The sequence below is a fragment of the Salmo trutta genome, chromosome 1 (assembly GCF_901001165.1).
Source record: "Salmo trutta chromosome 1, fSalTru1.1, whole genome shotgun sequence".
Taxonomy (NCBI): Eukaryota; Metazoa; Chordata; class Actinopteri; order Salmoniformes; family Salmonidae; genus Salmo; species Salmo trutta.
The window spans coordinates 79,846,705-79,868,701 of record NC_042957.1 but is presented as its reverse complement, the minus strand read 5'-3'; the positions used below and the strand labels follow the sequence as shown (position 1 = coordinate 79,868,701).

Sequence of the window (21,997 nt, the reverse complement as noted above, 5' to 3'; positions counted from 1 at the left end):
AAAATCAATCAATACCTACCAGTCAATCAATCAAACCCACAGATCATGTGAACTTGGAGAGAGCAGTCTGGAGTCTTGACTTGAAGGAACGAGATGTCAACTCATCCCAGCTCCTGCTCTAGGGTTTGACCATCGGGTTCTAGGTCACCTCCCTGACCAAGGCCCTTCTCCCCCAATAGCTCAGTTTGGCCGGGCGGCCAGCTCTAGGATGAGTCTTGGTGGTTCCAAACTTCTTCCATTTAAAAATGATGGAGGCCACTGTGTTCTTGGGGACCTTCAATGCTGCAGACATTTTTTGGTACCCTTCTCCAGATCTGTGCCTCGACACAATCCTCTCTTGGAGCTCTATGTACAATTCCTTCTACCTCATTGCTTAGTTTTTGCTCTGACATGCAATGCCAACTGTGGGACCTTATATAGACAGGTGTGTGCCTTTCCAAATCATGTCCAATCAATAGAATTTACCACAGGTGGACTCGAATCAAGTTGTAGAAACATCTTAAGGATGATCAATGGAAACAGGATGCACCTGAGCTCAATTTCAAGTCTCATAGCAAAGGGTCTGAATACTTATGTAAATAAGGTATTTCTGTTTTTTTATTTTTTATACATTTGCTAAAATTTCTAAAAACATGTTTTCGCTTTGTCGTTATGGGGTATTGTGTGTAGATTGATGAGGAAAATGTTTTATTTAATACATTTTAGAATACTGCTGTAACATAACAACATTTGGAAAAGGTCAAGTGGTCTGAATACTTTACGAATGCACTGTATGTGTTGTTTGTCAGACCACCAAAAACACGACTGCTACCCCATTGAGGAATCTACTCAAGAGTACAAGTAGCCAGGACAAACATATATTTTCACGATTTCTCTATAATCTAAATCAATTAATCATAGCACATTTTGGGACGCATTCAGTCGTTTTTACCTCATAATGAAATATGAAGCTGTGAAAACGACCCAACATGTTTCTGATTTCTGTTTGGCTTGGATGCATATTTTATCTGGTTGAAATACTATCAGCTTTTATGATGCTGACAAAGATAGCACCTCTACAGATGGTATCTAACTGCGCATTCAGATTCTCTCAAGATGCTGAGATTAATAAATAATATCTCCACTCCTGTTTCCAAAGCCATTTTTTGCCGACATTTGGTGTATAATTTCAGCAGAAGTTCATGTTAAGGATATGTGAGAGGTTATAGGCCTACAGTCAGTGTCCAGATTTCAGATTCCATTTAACCCATTTGAAAAGTTCCCTTGACGTGCCATAGGCCTATTTGAAGTCCTGGCTTGGACTGTCGAATTTGTATAGTGCCTCACAATCATCACACATGGCATAGCCGGCACTGCTATCATTGTCTTTTACCACTTCACCAAATATTTCTCAAACATTCATTTCCTGTCCCTCCCTTCTCTTTATTTTCAACCCTCCATTTCGCAGCCTTTCTCTTATTGAATTAAACTCCGACATTGTCCCTTTTCACCTCCATGGATCAATGTGAACTTTTTCTGCCCGTTCCAAAAAGCATTTGGGGATAGGCATGTAGACTATTTGGCGCGCACACCCAGCTCGGCCTTAACGCTGCTACGTACTAATGCCAGAGACACTAAAATAAATACATAAACTACTTTTTATTTAGCCTATAGATATAAATTGCACAATAATTCTACATTTATGGATTTGTTTTGTTTTTTCTTTATTCAACCCCCCTTCATCAACACATTTTCAGGAGGAACTGGAGACTGCGGGTTACGAGTCAACCTAAGCACAATTTAATCAAGCGCTTTAGACCTGAGTGTCCATAGCAGTGTTGCCAACTCATTTTCAGGGGAAGTTGCTAGAGGCAGGTCGATTTGTTGCTAAATCACGTTGTGATGTCATTGCGTGATGATGTCATTACGTAATAATATAAAACTGCGTCATTACGTAGAATACACAATAACGTTACTCAAATTTACTGGCCATCTCGGCGAAAAATATGATTTGATATTTGTTAGTTTAGATTTGTTTGTTTATTATCATATATTTTTATTTGTAATATAAACACAACAGATTTTATATGATCACGGTTTTATTTTTAAACACAACACATTGAATTATTGATCAATTACACATTATTGAACAATTACATTTTATTTATTTTCTTTTTAACTAGTAAACCTACACATTCTGAACAATTATAGTTTTAAGCAGTGTGTCGGTAGTTAGTTAACATGCTACCTAACTGATCAACAATTATAGATACAGGCTAATTACAAGGTATATATGCTATCTTATTGAACAAGCAACTTAACTCAAATAATGATGTATGCGCTAGGCATCTCTCTCCAGCTCTCTCCAGGTTGTTGTGCTGCTTGGCTGGCTAGCTGCTCAATGGTTTCCTCCAGATATTGCCACTGTTCTCGCTCACACTGCAGTGCACACTGCCACCATCAGCTGTGTGTCTCCGCCAGTTCCAGAAAGTCCACTCCTTGCATACATACTGTAAATATGATGAATCATAGATTGGCAAGGAAATCCTCTTCATCTTCACTGTCCAACTGCATTGTGACGGAGCTGGAACCAGCAGTAGAGGATGGAGTGGCCTTTAAGCTGTATGCTGCTGTGGTGCCAAACTGCTGCACAACTTCACTTGGTAGTTCATGCTGGTAACAGGTATCACCAGCCAGCTTCAGTCCATACCGCACCAGGAGTATGAAGTTGAGAGTGTGCAGTGACATTCTATTTTTTTACTTTGACTTGACCACACTCATTTGGCTGAACAGCCGTTCAACCTCCGCATTTGAGTGTGGCAAGGAGAGGGCAGCAAGTGCAGCTTTGCACAGTTCTTCAAATGGATTTGACCCGGAAGAGTCCGTGTAGTTATTGACCTCACTCTAAAACTCGACTGTATTTTCAGTTGTCCCACCTAAACAGATGGATGTTTCTCCATTGGGAACATTTTTATAAATTGTTTGAGGCTGGTACCCCAGTAGCTCAGCTACTTTAATAATTTCAGTGGTGCCTTTATTGTGCTTTAGCGTTTCCTTAACACTGAACAAGGCCATGTTTCACAAGGCCTCTAGGTTGTCTGGGAGCCTTGCTTGCAGCTCCTTGCTTAAAGCAACAATGTAGTTGATGCACTGTCTCCGAATGACCTTTTTGTCCTCTGGCGCAAGACTGAGTTGGTACACAGTGCTCTCTTCAGGGTATTGGCATTGATAATGCATCCGTGATGACTGGGGTGCACAATATTTTAAAGGAAGAATGTGCACAATGTTTTTTGATGTCATACATTTTTGCAAGCATATCTGATTTGCAGTACGCACAGTATGCCTGACAATCATCCCCAATTACTGGCTTCAGCCACCCTTTAAATTCAGGTACAGACTCCCACTCTTTTCTGTACTTCTGGCTGTACAATTTTGATTGAGACATGTTGATTAATGTTGTAAGTTCTGTTCAAGATCAAACATTTGTGACCAACTATATCCATTGGGTTTGTCTCGTAGAACTCATACTACTGCTGTTGCAGTCAGCCAACAATGATTTGCAATTTACTGAAGTTGCTGCTGGCCTGCTGCTGCCTGAGCACCTGCTGCTGACTTCACTCACAATACACTTTTGCAGCCAGGCATGTGTGTTGTGACCGAGTGTGTGACAGAGAAAATCGGTTTTGTGTCATTTAGAGGGAAAATGTGTGCATTTTAGCGTTTGAGTCACTTTTCAAAAGTTGCTAAAAGTTCCAAATACATTTTTAAAAGTAGCTAAATTTGTTGCTAGGTGCTGTTTGAAAAAAAAGTTGCCGGGGTACTCTGAAAAGTTGCTAAATCTAGCAACAAAATTGCTAAATTGGCATCACTGGTCCATAGTGTCTGTGTAACAGTCTGGATGTTTGACATCCCTAGTACAAGGTACAATAGCATAAAGACATTCACTGTCTGTACCGTAACATAGACAGGTCTACTTTTCATTATACTGTCAGTTCAGTGTGGCTAGTTAACGTTAAACAATCTCTCTCTCCACTGACATAAGTATTTATATTTTCAGGAGGAACTGGTGACTACCCTGAATAGGCTATGGAGGAAGCTGGGGACCTGTCTTAATACACAACAAGACTTAGAAGAAACTGCAGGGCGTATTAAGGTACCCTTCCTGACCCCAAGCCCTGGTCAGTATTCCTCATGGTTCTAGTGAGATGTGTTTTCTATGTAAAAAAACATGTTTAACTAGGCAAATTCTTATTTACAATGACGGCCTAGGAACAGTAGGTTAACTTCCTTGTTTAGGTGCAGAACGACAGCCAGGGGATTCGATCTAGCAACCTTTCGATTACTGACCCAACGCTCTAACCACTAGGCTACCTGCCACCCCTATGTAACTTACATAATAATTATGTAGCATTATTATGGCAACTAAGTCAGTAACAGTTTTCTCCCCGTCTCCAGAGCCAGACCCAGCACACTGAACAGCAGATAATAGGTGAGTTTGAGCAGCGTCATCAGTTCCTGAGAGAGGATGAGGCAGTCAGGATCGCTGCCTTGAAGAACGAGGCTGAGTAGAAGGTGAAGCCGATTCAAGATAAGATAGAGTCGATGGATAGAGACACAGACTCTCACTGATGGGATCCAAACCCTAGAGCATTAGCTGGGACAATCATTCCTTCAGGCCAGGAGTCAAGACTGCTCACTCTAAGACTGCTCACTCTAAGACTGCTCAAGACTGCTCACTCTAAGACTGCTCACTCTAAGACTGCTCACTCTAAGACTGCTCAAGGCTGCTCACTCTAAGACTGCTCACTCTAAGACTGCTCAAGGCTGCTCACTCTAAGACTGCTCACTCTAAGACTGCTCAAGGCTGCTCACTCTAAGACTGCCCAAGACTGCTCACTCTAAGACTGCTCAAGACTGCTCACTCTAAGACTGCCCAAGACTGCTCACTCTAAGACTGCTCAAGACTGCTCACTCTAAGACTGCTCAAGACTGCTCACTCTAAGACTGCTCAAGACTGCTCAATCGTCACATGATTTGGAGGTTTGATTGATTGATATTGATTTATTAATTTGATTACCTCTTTTGACCTCCCGCAGAAGTATAAAACCAGGATGTATTTTTCTTTGTCAATCTTCTGTTTATACCTCTCCTGTGTTCCGTTGCTTTTAATATGGAAAATTCACAGGACATTTTTGCCCGGGACTTTTATTTTGACGGAGGGTTGGCGTGGCTAACCCCGCAATGCTCTAAATATCCTGATCCTCTCCTCATGTTCTGGTCAGCTGAGGATTCGCTCGTCATGTGACTGAAGTCTGACATGACACGATAGTCTAATGAAAAGTGTTGTCATTGTGAAGTTCTTGCGAGCAAGTCGAGATGATGGGGTTGACGAAAACAAGCGCTTGCAGCGTTGTGTTGCTACTTGTCGTGGCAATTGATACAGGTAAGTAGTTAGCTATGTGAAGTGATTGTGTCCGATATATCGGTGTTTCAATAACTGTTCAATTCCAGTTTGAATACTAACTGCGCCGATATCCAAACATGCTTGAAATCACGACGGTGACTCCAGAGTTTAGTCCGCTAAGTACGGAGACTCAGGCTCCAGCAATCAAATTGATCAAATCCATTCATTTGCTTTACTTGGTCGGGTTTCATGGCAGCGATAAATGTGAACGCAAAAGTCGGCTCGCTACAATGTTGACGTTTTCCTGATCAGAAACCCTCCACTGCGCTCTTCCACGACATCTGCTGCACCAATCAGGGCTGGGGATTTTGCCATTAGACTGCATTTTAAGACCAAACGCAGAATTTTTAAAAACGTCATTTCAATGTCTCCAAATCTCCAGGGTTCTCGAATCCCCTAAAATCCAAAGAGTCCTGGGGCTATGTTGACGTTCGGGAGGGGGCTCATATGTTCTGGTGGCTTTACTATGCAGACAGCCCGTCAGCCAGCTACTCCCAGCTGCCTCTCGTGATGTGGCTGCAGGTGAGTAACCTTACACTACACTAGTCTACACTACTGTCTTGCCTATCTAGAGGTGAAGTGGGTAACCTTACACTACACTAGTCTACACTACTCTCTTACCTATCTAGAGGTGAAGTGGGTAACCTTACACTACAGGTGGTTGGTAGCACCTTAATTGGGGAGGGCAGGCTCATGATAATGACTGGAGCGGAACTGGTGGAATGATAGCATTCAATTCACTCCTTTCTGGCCATTATTATGAGCCGTCCTCCCATCAGCAGCCTCCTGTGCCTTACACTATACGATTGTCTTACCTATCTGGGATGGATGCTAATGTATCTTGACTCTTACAGGGGGAGGGAGGGATGGTAGATAATGTGTCTCTTACAGAGGGAGGGAGGGATGGTAGATAATGTCTCTTACAGAGGGAGGGAGGGATGGTAGATAATGAATCTCTTACAGGGGGAGGGAGGGAGGGAGGGAGGGATGGTAGATAATGAATCTCTTACAGGGGGAGGGAGGGAGGGATGGTAGATATTGTCTCTTACAGGGGGAGGGAGGGAAGGATGGTAGATAATGAATCTCTTACAGGGGGAGGGAGGGAGGGATGGTAGATATTGTCTCTTACAGGGGGAGGGAGGGATGGTAGATATTGTCTCTTACAGGGGGAGGGAGGGATGGTAGATAATGAATCTCTTACAGGGGGAGGGAGGGAGGGATGGTAGATATTGTCTCTTACAGGGGGAGGGAGGGATGGTAGATAATGAATCTCTTACAGGGGGAGGGAGGGAGGGATAGTAGATAATGTGTCTCTTACAGGGGGAGGGAGGGAAGGATGGTAGATAATGAATCTCTTACAGGGGGAGGGAGGGATGGTAGATATTGTCTCTTACAGGGGGAGGGAGGGATGGTAGATAATGTGTCTCTTACAGGGGGAGGGAGGGAGGGAGGGATGGTAGATAATGAATCTCTTACAGGGGGAGGGGGGGAGGGATGGTAGATATTGTCTCTTACAGGGGGAGGGAGGGATGGTAGATATTGTCTCTTACAGGGGGAGGGAGGGAGGGATGGTAAAGGATGTGTCTCTTACAGGGGGAGGGATGGATGGTAGATATTCAAATCAAATGTATTTATATAGCCCTTCGTATATCAGCTGAAATCTCAAAGTGCTGTACAGAAACCCAGCCTAAAACCCCAAACAGCAAGCAATGCATGTGAAAGAAGCACGGTGGCTAGGAAAAACTCCCTAGGAAAAACTCCCTAGAAAGGCAAAAAACCTAGGAAGAAACCTAGAGAGGAACCAGGCTATGAGGGGTGGCCAGTCCTCTTCTGGCTGTGCCGGGTGGATATTATAACAGAACATGGTCAAGATGTTAAAATGTTCATAAATGACCAGCATGGTCAAATAATAATAATCATAGTAGTTGTCGAGGGTGCAACAAGCACGTCCGGTGAACAGGTCAGGGTTCCATAGCCGCAGGCAGAACAGTTGAAACTGGAGCAGCAGCATGGCCAGGTGGACTGGGGACAGCAAGGAGTCATCATGCCAGGTAGTCCTGAGGCATGGTCCTAGGGCTCAGGTCCTCCGAGAGAAAGAAAGAGAGAATTAGAGAGAGCATATATAAATTCACACAGGACACCGGATAAGACAAGAGAAATACTCCAGATGTAACAGACTGACCCTAGCCCCCCGACACATAAACTACTGCAGCATAAATACTGGAGGCTGAGACAGGAGGGATCAGAAGACACTGTGGCCCCATCCGATGATACCCCCGGACAGGGCCAAACAGGCAGGATATAACCCCACCCACTTTGCCAAAGCACAGCCCCCACACCACTAGAGGAATGTCTCCAACCACCAACTTACCGTCCTAAGACAAGGCCGAGTATAGCCCACAAAGATCTCCGCCATGGCACAACCCAAGGGGGGGGGCGCCAACCCAGACAGGAAGACCATGTCAGTGACTCAACCCACTCAAGTGACGCACCCCTCCCATGGACGGCATGGAAGAACACCAGTAAGCCAGTGACTCAGCCCCTGTAAAAGGGTTAGACGCAGAGAATCCCAGTGGAGAGAGGGGAACCGGCAAGGCAGAGAAATCAAGGGCGGTTTGTTGCTCCAGCCTTTCCGTTCACCTTCACACTCCTGGGCCAGACTATACTTAATCATAGGACCTACTGAAGAGATAAGTCTTCAGTAAAGACTTAAAGGTTGAGACTGAGTCTGCGTCTCTCACATGGGTAGGCAGACCATTCCATAAAAATTGAGCTCTATAGGAGAAAGCCCTACCTCCAGCCGTTTGCTTAGAAATTCTAGGGACAATTAGGAGGCCTGCGTCTTGTGACCGTAGCGTACGTGTAGGTATGTACGGCAGGACCAAATCGGAAAGATGGGTAGGAGCAAGCCCATGTAATGCTTTGTAGGTTAGCAGTAAAACCTTGAAATCAGCCCTTGCTTTAACAGGAAGCCAGTGTAGGGAGGCTAGCACTGGAGTAATATGATCACATTTTTTGGTTCTAGTCAGGATTCTAGATCTTGTCTCTTACAGGGGGAGGGAGGGAGGGATGGTAGATAATGTGTTTCTTACAGGGGGAGGGAGGGATGGTAGATAATGTCTCTTACAGGGGGAGGAATGGTAGATATTGTCTCTTACAGGGGGAGGGATGGTAGATATTGTCTCTTACAGGGGGAGGGAGGGATGGTAGATATTGTCTCTTACAGGGGGAGGGAGGGAGGGATGGTAGATATTGTCTCTTACAGGGGGAGGGAGGGAGGGATGGTAGATATTGTCTCTTACGGGGGAGGGAGGGATGGTAGATATTGTCTCTTACGGGGGAGGGAGGGATGGTAGATATTGTCTCTTACAGGGGGAGGGAGGGATGGTAGATATTGTCTCTCTTACAGGGGGAGGGAGGGATGGTAGATATTGTCTCTTACAGGGGGAGGGAGGGAGGGATGGTAGATATTGTCTCTTACAGGGGGAGGGATGGTAGATATTGTCTCTTACAGGGGGAGGGAGGGATGGATGGTAGATATTGTCTCTCTTACAGGGGGAGGGAGGGATGGTAGATATTGTCTCTTACATCCTCTACCATCCCTCCCTCCCCCTGTATCTCTAACAGGGAGGGAGGGAGGGAGGGATGGTAGATATTGTCTCTTACAGGGGGAGGGAGGGATGGATGGTAGATATTGTCTCTTACAGGGGGAGGGAGGGATGGTAGAGGATGTATCTCTTACAGGGAGGGAGGGATGGTAGAGGATGTATCTCTAACAGGGAGGGAGGGAGGGATGGTAGATAATGTATTTCTAATAGTGGTACATGTCTCCATTCCAGGGAGGCCCGGGAGGATCAGGCTGTGGCTTTGGGAACTTTGAAGAGATCGGACCCCTGGACAGAGACCTTGAGCCTAGGAAAAACTCCTGGGTAAACCTCACACACATACTCACACACACGGCTCATCAATGGAAACTTGATGTCAGTGTTTAAGGTGTGTGTGTGTGTGTGTGTGTGTGTGTGTGTGTGTGTGTGTGTTTTTCCCCTGCAGGTTCAGTACTCCAGTGTATTGTTCGTTGATAACCCGGTAGGAACAGGTTTCAGCTACACGGACTCAGACGAGGCCTTCGCTACTGACGTGGCTACGGTCGCCTCCGACATGCTGGTGCTGCTCAAACAGTTCTTCAACAAGGAGGAAGAATTCCAGGTGGGTTCATCTTCACACAGGTTGGATCACCAGGGGTGAGTTCAGAACGGTGTTGAACTTTTAATTCAGTGGAAACGGTACTGTAAGGACCAGTTGAAGAATGGTGTGATTATGGAGGCACAGAGGGAGGTTGTGTATGGCAGGGGTTAAAGTTTTCATCACTGCGACGGATTTCCATCATATGGATGATGCAGGAGGTTTGAGTCAAAACAAAATAATATATTTTTTAGGTGGGGGGATTATTATTTGGGGAGAAGAAGGAAAAAACCTCCAGGTCACACTGGAACATCTAAAACAACATAAAGAATGGAGAATGATGATGGACCTATATGTTTTCAAATAACTGCTATTTTTCTGTCCTGCAAATTAGATTGACTAACAAATCGGTCATAAAATAATCTGAGCAGCCCTCTGAATTTCAAAATCCCGACGTGACCCTGGAGCTGAGATCGACTTAAAGAGCAACTGCCCCTAAAAAACGACTTGTCATTTAGAAAACAGCCTGTGGCATCGATATGAGTCAAACATTTATTCTACCGTCACAATGTACTACGAAGTGTGTATAGGATAATTTGTCGAATCCGGTCTCGTTCAAAATAGTTTTGTGAGACTTGTGGTTGTGACTGCATCACAACGTAAACTAATGTTGGATTTGTTTCAAACCTGCCCACAGCTGGCAGCACACAAGTAATCATCAATTCAGAGTGCAGCTGCATGCAACCCAATCGTAATGAAGGTGGTAAATTTGGGTTTACTTTGGATATTCCTATGGGGCTAGTTGGGCACTATCGGTAAATTACACAATGTACATGGGACAATATGTTTAACATTTCCAATAGCAACAAATTTCAATTATTTAAACCGCAAACATCTATAAATTGTAGAAATTCATATACAAATAATGAAAGCATTTAATGAGAACTAAAAGATGTGAAAATATTGTCTCATTTACATAAGGGAATTTGAAGGACCCTAACCAGCCCCGGAGATGGGCTATCCAAAGTCAAACCAATTTTGCCATGGTCGCACACCAGCCAGTTAAAGCTAATTGGCTAAATAATTTGGGTAACTCTTCCCACCTGCGAACACACACGACAACCAGGTCAAACCACACCCTGTAACCAACTCCTGTTTGAATTCAGTCATGGCTGTTAGCATTTCTTAATGAAGCAACGCTAAAACGAGACCAAATCAGGAAGTGCAGTCTCCCTTTAAGTTTCAGTCCTGTGATTCTTTTTTGCTGTATGGTTTGTGCTGCACAAGTTTTGCGATTTCAAATGGTCACACCCTTTTTGATCAGACCACACCAAACAGGAGAAAACATACCTAAAGGCTCTGTTTCTGGGGAAATCTTTCATTCAGTACAAACAGTCACGCAAATGTTGAACCGAACTGAACGCACCCCAGGAGTCTCCTTGAGGGAGGGAGGGAAGGAAGGATGCATTGGAACAGGGCCATATTGGCTCAAACTACTCAATACATTTACATTTGTTTTAACCTATTGTTCTTTGTCTTCTCTAGAGCGTGCCCTTCTACATATTCTCAGAGTCCTATGGAGGGAAGATGGCTGCCGCGATCTCACTGGAACTCACTAAGGTAGGCACAAATTACGTCCCCAATGGCATCCTATTCCCTATATAGTGTATACGGGCTCTGGTCGAAAGTAGTGCACTGCAAAGGGAGTAGGGGAGCCATTTGGGATCAGAACCTACTGTCCTGTCTCTGCTGTGGGGAAACCTTTTCCAGTTCTAGCACTTGGTATGTAAGTGAATAGGAACCATGCATGGAAAAACTGGTAGCTCAATTGTACCTGACTCGGTAATGGAACAAGGCTTTCAAACTGAAACTGGGCTTTCTAGGGAGTTTTTCCTGGCCACCATGCTTCTACACCTGCATTGCTTGCTGTTTGGGGTTTTAGGCTGGGTTTCTGTACAGCACTTTGAGATATCAGCTGATGTAAGAAGGGCTATATAAATACATTTGATTTGAAGACTGAGATGCACTGTCATGTGTTGAGCCATGTATGACATAGAGAGGAACTAATGACTGGTGCTAAGTTGGGGCCTACTTCCTCAAACCTCTACCCACACTGGTCAGCACTGTACCATGGCTTCCTGTCTCTCTGTCTCTCTCAATTCAATATACTTTAATGACATGGGAGGTGTTGTGCCTCTTGGTTATGGATATTCAAGATAATTTACTGATTAATTACTGGAATAATTCATTTGGTTATGCTATCCCAATGAATCTGAGGGGCACCATTTTATATATTTATTTAACTAGGCAAGTCAGTTAATAACAAATTCTTATTTACAATGACGGTCTAGGAACAGTGGGTTAACTGCCTTGTTCAGGGGCAGAATGACAGATTTGTTCCTTGTCAGTTCGGGGATTTGAATTTGCAACCTTTCGGTTACTAGTCCATTTTAAGGGTTGGATTGGAGACCTTTGAATAAACTTTATTGGTAGTTATCATTAGCCGTTATACCATTAATCCTATATTAACAATGGTCTTAAACAGTCAATTACTATATTATCATTCTGAAGTCGTCAAGCTCTGAAACGTCAAGAACCCAATCGCTCGCAAATGAACTCAATGCCACAAATAATTCAATTTGAAGGTTTTATTTACTAAATGAGGTAGTTAATGGAATACCATAAGCGGGGTATAACAGAATACAACTCAGTCATTGAGGTGAGAATCTGCACAGGTCAGTATAAATGAATTCCGTACTCAACAAATACAATAGTACATAAACCAGACTTGCAATCAATCAGCTGATGCTGCCGCCCTCCGGTTTCCCTTCTGAACTGGCTACGCTTCATTTCTCAGTCCAGGAAATCAAAGTCTATTAGAGTTGTCTTAGTTATTCCTCTGATCCCCCGGCATGTATTGTGAACTCAGTCTATTGGTCTTGAATGAGCAACAGTGAGTTCCACAGGGTCCTCTGGGGTGATTTGCTTCTCTCTGAGCAGGAAAAATTCTCGTCGATCGGTGTTTGGTTTCCAAGGAGATGGGCTCATTCGTTCAAAGGGTGTGGCCTTGCCTCGAAGAAACTTGATCTGATGTCTGTCAGCAGATCCTGTAATCTATAGGGATACTCAAGAGAAACTTGATCTGATGTCTGTCAGCAGATCCTGTAATCTATAGGGATACTCAAGAGAAATTTGATCTGATGTCTGTCGGCAGATCCTGTAATCTATAGTGATACTCAAGAGGGCGGGCTCTAGTAGCTTTAACAACGTGGCACGGGAATGCCCCGTTAATTCAGAGAAACCTCGCACATTTCAAAGTTCATATGAGGATAAGTGTCCACAACATATTTTTCTTGTACAGAAGTTTCACAATCTCTGCCTGAAATGCGTAGCCTGTAGGTACCCAGCACTCCTTGTGTAAATGTGTGTACATTCATGCAAAATACCCTTTATGTTGCTTTTCTGACATTGGAGGATCAGAAGAGAAATATCACATTGTTCCGAGTTATATCAACATGTCCTGAGTCAGTCAGTTTTTTAAGAATTTGTTCTTAACTGACTTGCCTAGTTAAAGGTTCAAATAAAATAAGTGTTTAAGAAAATGTTTACTTTGTCATTTTGCGCTGTTGGCGCCATTTTCTCTTTGTCACAAAAAAATGGGACAAAAAAGGCCCTGACTCTCTCTTTCAATACACATCTCTCGGCTCTCAAGCCTGGCTGGTGGTTTCCCCAGTAACCCATGCAGATCACAAGGTGTACTGCTGACTGTCTTCTGACCTCCTCAGGCCATTCAGTCGTAAAGGTAGAGCAGTTTATTTGTCTTGGGATAGCTTGGGGAACTGTAAATCTTGTCCTGGAACGTAGCGCTCTGTTCTCCATCCACCCCAACTGAGGGTGACTTCACTTCATAGGCTCTCGTCACCACAAAAGTAAAACCTTTCCATTGTTAAAGTAAACTTGTAACAACGATGGTCAAGTAAGACCGGAATATACTAGGCTGTTAGTGATAAAGAAATAATAATTATGTTTATGGTGGTAATAATATTAACAGCAATTACAATAAATAATAATGAGTTTTCTGGTACCAGTTGTAAAATGACTGTTAGTAATGGCATGTTAATGACTAGTAATTGTGTCACACTCACGAATTGTCTGCTATTCTAACACATCTGTCTCTCTCTAGGCCGTAGAAAAAGGAACCCTGAAATGTAACTTTGCTGGAGTGGCTCTGGGAGACTCTTGGATCTCTCCACTGGGTCAGTATTTACCTCAGAGCACAGAGCATCCGAGCACCCACTTAGAGCATCCGAGCACCCACTTAGAGCATCCGAGCACCCACTTAGAGCATCCGAGCACCCACTTAGAGCATCCGAGCACCCACTTAGAGCATCCGAGCACCCACTCAGAAGAACGTCAGAACATGGCTTTTCCCTTGTGAATATCAGGTAATGACTGATAGAACGTTCAGCAGACTGCTGTTTAAAAGTCAGACCACTCTTTACAACACTTTATTGGACAGAAAGTCTACTCTAACCCTGAAATGCCTGAGATTTACCACCAGTGTACAGTTCAGGCTCACTAACCACATGTGAACACGCTGCGTACCAAATGGCACACTATTCCCTATAAAGTGTACTACTTACGTCGAGAGCCCTGGTCAACTGTAGTGGCCTAACGGGAATAAGGTGTAATTTGGTACTCAGCTGTTGTTCCCTGTGTGGTCATGTGACTGACTGAACAAACAGTTAATCTACCGCTGCAGTTTTCTCTTGTAAAACCTTGTCTGGATGGCTCAGTACAGCTTCATGCATGAGGGGGTTGTTGAACTGTTCAGGTCAAAGTCACCAGGGGTGTGTTCATAAGTGCACACCTTAGAAAACTGTTTTGCAACGTGAACAAGCATTTGTTATTGGAGAAGTTGAGGTAGATCCCCTCTGTTTCAGCCTGGTTGCTTCTGCTTTGTTCCACCCCTGGCTAGCTAACCAGTGTGTCCCTACTGACTGTATAATCCTGGGTAGGTTTCAGTATGGCACCACTGTATTGGACAAGTTCAGGTAGTCCCTCCCCTTTTCCAGTTGTTTTTGTCCCATTTGGTGCCTAATGAACATCACAGCAAAGCAAACGTTCTTCTCCTCTTCATCTGCAGACTCTGTTATGACCTGGGGTCCTTATCTGTACACCACGGTGAGTCTCTCTCTCACACACACACACACACACACACACACACACACACACAGCCTAGTAACATGCGTTTTCCATGTTTTTTATTTTCCTGGCACATTTGCTTTATTTGGCTGGGTTTTGCATTCTATGCAGTTCTTTCTGCAGACTGGGTGGTTTAAAATCTGGAGAATACATGTTTTGGTACCTAGGTATTGTAGTTTTTTTCTTCTTTGACTGTCTCCCCATTGCCCTCCACTCCTGGCTAGATGACTACAGCCTGGAGGAGGTGAACAGTGCATGTTGGGTAGTGTAGTTGTTTCACATTGCCTTTCACTCTCCAGACTGTGTTCGAGAGCGACAAAACGGTAATGTATCATGGGTAAATTGTGACCGACTGATCAACAAATAATGACTAGTTATATGATGCAAGGTGATCTGCAGTCACCTGCAATGTCAAACAAGCCTCTTTGCTAGAAGACTATGGCCCGGGGGAGGTGAACAGTAAACAATGATGCATGTTGGGTAGTGTAGTTCTCAGACTGTCCCAGTGCAGTGCCTGGGCGCGTTTGAGTGGTAAGATTAAAGCAACCGACTGTAGATGAAAGGAGGTGCATCTGCCACAGCCGAAAGTTGGACAGGAATGTGGTTTTCCAAGCGCAAGGCTCAGTTCAACATGCCAATGTTTCTACGAGTCTTTCTCTTACACTGTTAAAATAAACACCCTCACAAACTGAAGTTGTGTGTGTAGACCAATCAATTAGTGAGAGACCCTCAAATATCACATTCATTTGTATATCCACTGAATATATGAATCGCGGCAAAGTTGGTTCCTGTTTGCGTTGGTCAAACATAAACACTCTGATTGGTTGACAATATGCTGCAGGATGAAGTTGAAGAGCAACTGCAGAAACTTGCAGTCAACTTCCTTTGATCACATATTTTTTTGTTGTAAACTTCATGTAGGCGTAAGTCTGACCATTTTTATCCCCATAATGCAACACACACTTTGAAAGGCACTGACTTGACAAAAGGGATCTGCTTGAAGGTGGATGACTAAGGCCTAGAGGAGGTGAACAGTGCATGTTGGGTAGTGTAGTTGTTTCACATTGTTCTCCATTCTCCAGTCCCTGCTAGATGACTACGGCCTGCGGGAGGTGAACAGTGCATGTTGGGTAGTGTAGTTGTTTCACATTGTTCTCCATTCTCCAGTCCCTGCTAGATGACTACGGCCTGCGGGAGGTGAGCAGTGCAGCGGAGGCGGTGAAGCAGGCGGTGGATCAGGGGCAGTACCTGAAGGCCACAGAGCTCTGGTCTGTCACTGAGAGTGTCGTGGAACAGGTCAGTGGTGTGTGTTGATGTGAATCACTGAGAGCGTTGTGGAACAGGTCAGTGGTGTGTGTGTGTGAATGCCAAGGTCATCAGAGCATCCTTTCAGCTCCCGTCTGATTTCAGAACACAAACGGAGTCAACTTCTACAACATCCTCACCCAGGAACCTGATGAGAAGATGTCCTCCGTGGCTGGAGAAGGATACATCTGTAAGATGCATTTTCAGCTCCGTCTTAAACGAGAGAATAAAAAAAAAAAGTTTCTTTGAACATCCTGGTACATATATGCAGAAACATACATCAAATGTGATGTCATACAATATTTAAAACAGAGGTAAAAAGTTTTTGATACAAATTATACTGTCTGTGATAAGATGGTCCTTACTAGACTGAAAAATCTATTAAGATTACACCGTCAATTCCTGTTTGTCAATTGGTTTACTTTCCGTGGTCCCTCCCACAGCCCTTCTGATGCGGCACCACATTAGCCCCCTCCACCGCCAATCACTGAGCCAGTTGATGAACGGGCCAATCAGGAAGAAGCTGGCAATCATCCCTCAGAACGTCACCTGGGGAGGTAAAACGCTGCTACTGGGTCAAAAATTGAAAACTTTTTTGGGCAACCCGACCAAATTCACAAAGACGCATGTTATAAATCTGTCATTCTACTTGAAAGGAAGTCTAAGAAGCGGTAGATCTATTCTGTGTGCTATTTCTATGCTTCACATTCTTAAGTTTAATTTTTGCGTCTTGTACACCAGCTTCAAACAGCTCAAATATAATATTTTTGGTTATGGAAAGCTATTTCACCGTGCTTTAGATGGTACAATGATTCTCTACACAACTGTTTTGTCACAAACTGAAATTAGGCGAACTATTAAAAAAATAAAATAAAATTGTAATCAGGAAATGGTTGCATATTGCACATTTTAGAAATAAATGTGCCCTCTCTTTCACCCCTTTTTCTCTCTTCTCTGACCTCTTATCTATCTCTAATCTCCCGCTCCACTTCCCATTCTCTCCCCCTTCTCTCTCCCCCCCTTCCCCCCCTTCTCCCCTCTAGGTCAGGCTGAGGCAGTGTTCAGCAGCATGTCAGGTGACTTCATGAAGCCAGTGGTGGACGTGGTGGATCAGCTGTTGGATGCTGGGGTCAACGTCACCGTCTACAACGGACAGCTTGACCTCATAGTGGACACCATGGGTCAGTGATTCCTCTAGCTAGAGTTGTTTACAGGCGGGGGCACAGAATCAGCATCCAACACTTAAATTTTTGTAGTGAAATCCGTTGAAGCATAAACAGTGTAGACCGGGGAGGTATAGACAGGGCTGGGTAGGTTACTTTCTGAATGTAATCAGTTACTAGCAGCTTGACAGGGTGATGTGGATCTGGACAGGGGGGATGCTGTTGTTTCTATGTGAATGTTTTGTATTGTTTCAAAAAACAAAAATACTTCCTGTCCAGAATTGTAATCAGTAACGGAACTTTTGGATCCCCCAAACTCAGTAACGTAATCGGATTACTTTTAGATTACTTTTAGATTACTTCCCCATAAGAGGCATTAGAAAAATACAAAATTAATATTACCAGTTGAATAACATCGGATCTGTTTACATCATTTCTATATACACCAGAACTGTTTACACCAGAACTGTTTACACCAGAACTGTTTACACCAGAACTGTTTACACCAGATCTGTTTACACCAGATCTATATACATCAGATCTGTTTACCCCAGAACTGTTTACACCAGAACTGTTTACACCTGATTGATATCCGGATAGAATGGGTCCCTCATTACCTCAGGAGGTGGTCAGAAAGATCCGATCACAATGTGTCTTAATCGTTTACACCTGTCTAAAAATGTGTGCACAATTCGAATGTGGACAAGATCAGAACAAAAGACATGTTAGAACCAGCTATAAATGGGGCTATGGAGGACTGATTGTCATTGCTCTCATGGCATGTTTTAACCACTTTAGAAAAGTGATATTTGCATGTGAAAAATGTTTGGCCTTTTGTTTAAGTTCTTGTTGGTGACACTTTGTTATATAGATAACTTGCAGCTGTTTAAGTCTATCTAAAGTGTGTGAGTTTGAGCATGTCCGTTAGGCCTAAGGACATATTCTTTTTCATCAGCAGGAATCAGATTGTGGTCTTCTTAATTAAAGTGGTATTGACAGGATGGACTGGAGCACATTATCACCACGGAGGAGTTTAGAACGGAGGAACTCACTCAAACTGTTATTCCATAGGCTGGGATCCGCACTATGCATCTGTTGCAAGATTACATTATTTTCACTGGCTGTCCACTGGTCTCAAACAATGATTGATAGGCAGCGTAAACGTCTTCAATTCAACCATTATTTGGTTACAATACACATTTGTGAACAGCCATCCACAATCCATTAGGCGCAAATGGCTAAATGGTAGATATCATTAATAAGTGGTATCCGTGTTGCCGTAGACTACACCACTGCTGCCATCCTTACCACTAAGTGTTTATTCAAGTTGGATACTCTTTGGATGCCGACAGCAGTCGCACCATTGGAAGACAGTTTGGACTGTAGCCTACAAAAGCCTTCCTGCTCTTTTCTCGCTAATTCATCAAACATTTGGTTTCTGATTGGTGGTGGTGGTCATCATAGTGGTTTCTGATTGGTGGTGGTGGTCATCATAGTGGTTTCTGATTGGTGGTGGTGGTCATCATAGTGGTTTCTGATTGGTGGTGGTGGTCATCATAGTGGTTTCTGATTGGTGGTGGTGGTCATCATAGTGGTTTCTGATTGGTGGTGGTGGTCATCATAGTGGTTTCTGATTGGTGGTGGTGGTCATCATAGTGGTTTCTGATTGGTGGTGGTGGTCATCATAGTGGTTTCTGATTGGTGGTGGTGGTCATCATAGTGGTTTCTGATTGGTGGTGGTGGTCATCATAGTGGTTTCTGATTGGTGGTGGTGGTCATCATAGTGGTTTCTGATTGGTCATCATAGTGGTTTCTGATTGGTCATCATAGTGGTTTCTGATTGGTGGTCATCATTAGGTTAGTCATCATAGTGATTTCTGATTGGTGGTCATCATTAGGTTAGTCATCATAGTGATTTCTGATTGGTGGTCATCATTAGGTTAGTCATCATAGTGATTTCTGATTGGTGGTCATCATTAGGTTAGTCATCATAGTGGTTTCTGATTGGTGGTGGTCATCATAGTGGTTTCTGATTGGTCATCATAGTGGTTTCTGATTGGTGGTCATCATTAGGTTAGTCATCATAGTGGTTTCTGATTGGTGGTCATCATTAGGTTAGTCATCATAGTGATTTCTGATTGGTGGTCATCATTAGGTTAGTCATCATAGTGATTTCTGATTGGTGGTCATCATTAGGTTAGTCATCATAGTGGTTTCTGATTGGTGGTCATCATTAGGTTAGTCATCATAGTGGTTTCTGATTGGTGGTGGTCATCATAGTGGTTTCTGATTGGTCTTCATAGTGATTTCTGATTGGTGGTCATCATTAGGTTAGTCATCATAGTGGTTTCTGATTGGTGGTCAGACTGTCTCAGGTGGAACAAACTTAAACTTATACCTTTTTTCCATGTTGAATTAAATGTCATTGAGAAAACAGAAAGGTGTCGAAGATTTTTACGCAAACATTCCCCAACCCTGGCTATAGTACGGTCAACCATTATCAATAATACATTGACTATTGGTCCCTGATAGACTTTCATACATGAGGATTGCTGATTGGATACAGAAGATCAATTGATTACTGATCACGTCCAATCACAGGTCAGGAGCAATGGGTGAAGCAGCTGAAGTGGGTGGGGCTCCAGAGCTTCAGCCAAATGAAATGGACTGCCCTTGATGACCCCGCCTTCCCAGGTGTGACCGGCGCCTTCTACAAGACCTACAAGAACTTCTCCTTCTACTGGATCCTCAAGGCTGGTCACATGGTGAGGAAACAGAAACATGTGTCCTAATCTCTTTTCTTATCAACATATATTTATTCGCTTTTCAAACGGGTCAATCATCAGAGTTGGTACAGTAACATTGATCTCTCCTTTCTCCCAAAGTGCGACCTTGTTTACTTCCCTTCATGGATTTGAAACAAAATGACTGGTATATGGAAACATCCTCTATAGCCCATGCCTACATAAATCCATTGTTTTTACATTTGAGGAGACTAGTGAGTGAGTGTACACTTTAGGAGGGAGAGATTATTGGGATGTAACTCTAGTGTTGGAATAGGAAGGTGATGCAGAAGATTGAACCCCAGTATGCAGTCATTACGGCCCAAATAGCGTTTCATTGGGAATATCTCAATTGCGTACTCTACGTGTCCTCTCTCCTTCTCAAAGCCTGTTGGAGGAGGAGGGGAGGGGCCTCTGGCTTTCTCATCCAATGGGTTTTGAGAAGGAGACCAGGGGAAAGGCCATGCAATTGAGATCCTCCCATAGTATCCTTTTGACTTGCACTCCCATGATTCATTGCTCTCTCTCTGTTATCAGATTCCCTCGGACCAGGGACCCATGGCACTGCAGATGCTGAAGATGATCACGCAGCAGGACTGACACACACACTCGCACTTAATAACACACGCACGCATACCGCACACGCTAGAGCTGGACGATATGGAGACAAAAATATCTGTATTGTGATACATTTCCTTTTTTTATTTGTTGCAATATTGTTAAATCAGTTATTTTGAGTGGAGGTATGCTAAAGCTGGGTCACATGGACAAAAAGTCCTATCGTGATGAATATAACTATAATATATGTTTAATGGTTAGTTACTTTACATCAGCGAAGAGCTATTAAGAGCGTCTGCTAAATGACACATTTTTAAATGTAAATTAGCAGCAGGGCTCTAACATTATAATCTCATAGAATATCAAGTGACCCACAAGCATTAAGATCAAGGCTAACCTACTTCATGAAGTGATTTGTTTGACAATCAGATGAAAACCAGTCATGATGTTGTGTTCATGCCGTATTAAAAGGTAATACATTTTGATAGTTAAATGACATGTCTTTACACAGAGGAGGTCCCGTGAAGAAAAACTTAAGTGCCTCCTTATGGAAATCAAATGCCAGTCCAACTGATTCATCCTGGCGCCAGCCCCGAGGGACAGGCAGAGACTTTCATAGCAGGAAACATAATGCATAGGCTATTACTGTTGACCAGATAATGGTTCTAGAACAATCCACAGGAACGTTGTGTAGCAAAATAACCCAAAATGTATGCAAAATGATGCGGTGTCTAATTTTGGGTTTATCGTCCCAGCTCTAGTACACACACACACACACTCTGATGCCAGCTGGAATGGCTCTGTCAGATTTAAGGCAAGAAGAATCACCAAATATAACTGACTGCTCAGTCCAGCATCATCCATACTGTACCATTATCCACCACCATCTGCTTCTATACTGGTGCACTATATAGGGTGCCACTTCAGATTGTGCATTATATCAGTGTTCAGCTCCCCCCTCGTCTCTTGCAGCAGTAGCTCTGGTCCAGGGTGTTATTTTCCGGCTTCTCTCTTCACTATTGGAAGACGACGGTGAGAGAGCAGCCGAAAGACACCCTGCACCAGAGCTACAGGGGATACGGACCGGTACTCAACATCTGTTGATTTAACTGATTTGATTTCCTTTGTACATTTGAGCGTGAGAACAATAATAATTAAAAACAGTTTTTTTCCTAAATAGTGTGCCTGTTTGAATGCTTTGGTGGAGATTTGACTAAAATATGAAACTAAGTCTTAATTCTTTCATACATTTTAGAAATGTCCTCATGTTGTTTTGTCAAACCGAACTCTGTCAGACATTCAGTAACCAACATGGAACGCTGTTGTGCAAATGTTTTGACTCAAACAAAATTCAGATT

General features: G+C 43.4%; 1 protein-coding gene across 1 annotated transcript; it reads left to right on the top strand.

Moving 5' to 3' along the window:
- The first annotated feature begins 5,265 nt into the window (after positions 1-5,265).
- LOC115160351 (retinoid-inducible serine carboxypeptidase) lies at positions 5,266-21,818 on the top strand. Its single transcript, XM_029710939.1, has 13 exons — positions 5,266-5,422; positions 5,826-5,965; positions 9,283-9,372; positions 9,494-9,649; positions 11,171-11,245; positions 13,809-13,881; positions 14,772-14,809; positions 15,998-16,126; positions 16,241-16,325; positions 16,579-16,692; positions 17,179-17,316; positions 19,900-20,063; positions 20,619-21,818. Exons 1-13 carry the CDS (start codon positions 5,356-5,358, stop codon positions 20,679-20,681), a joined length of 1,332 nt encoding a protein of 443 aa, XP_029566799.1. The 5' UTR covers positions 5,266-5,355; the 3' UTR covers positions 20,682-21,818.
- The last annotated feature ends 179 nt before the right edge of the window (positions 21,819-21,997 follow it).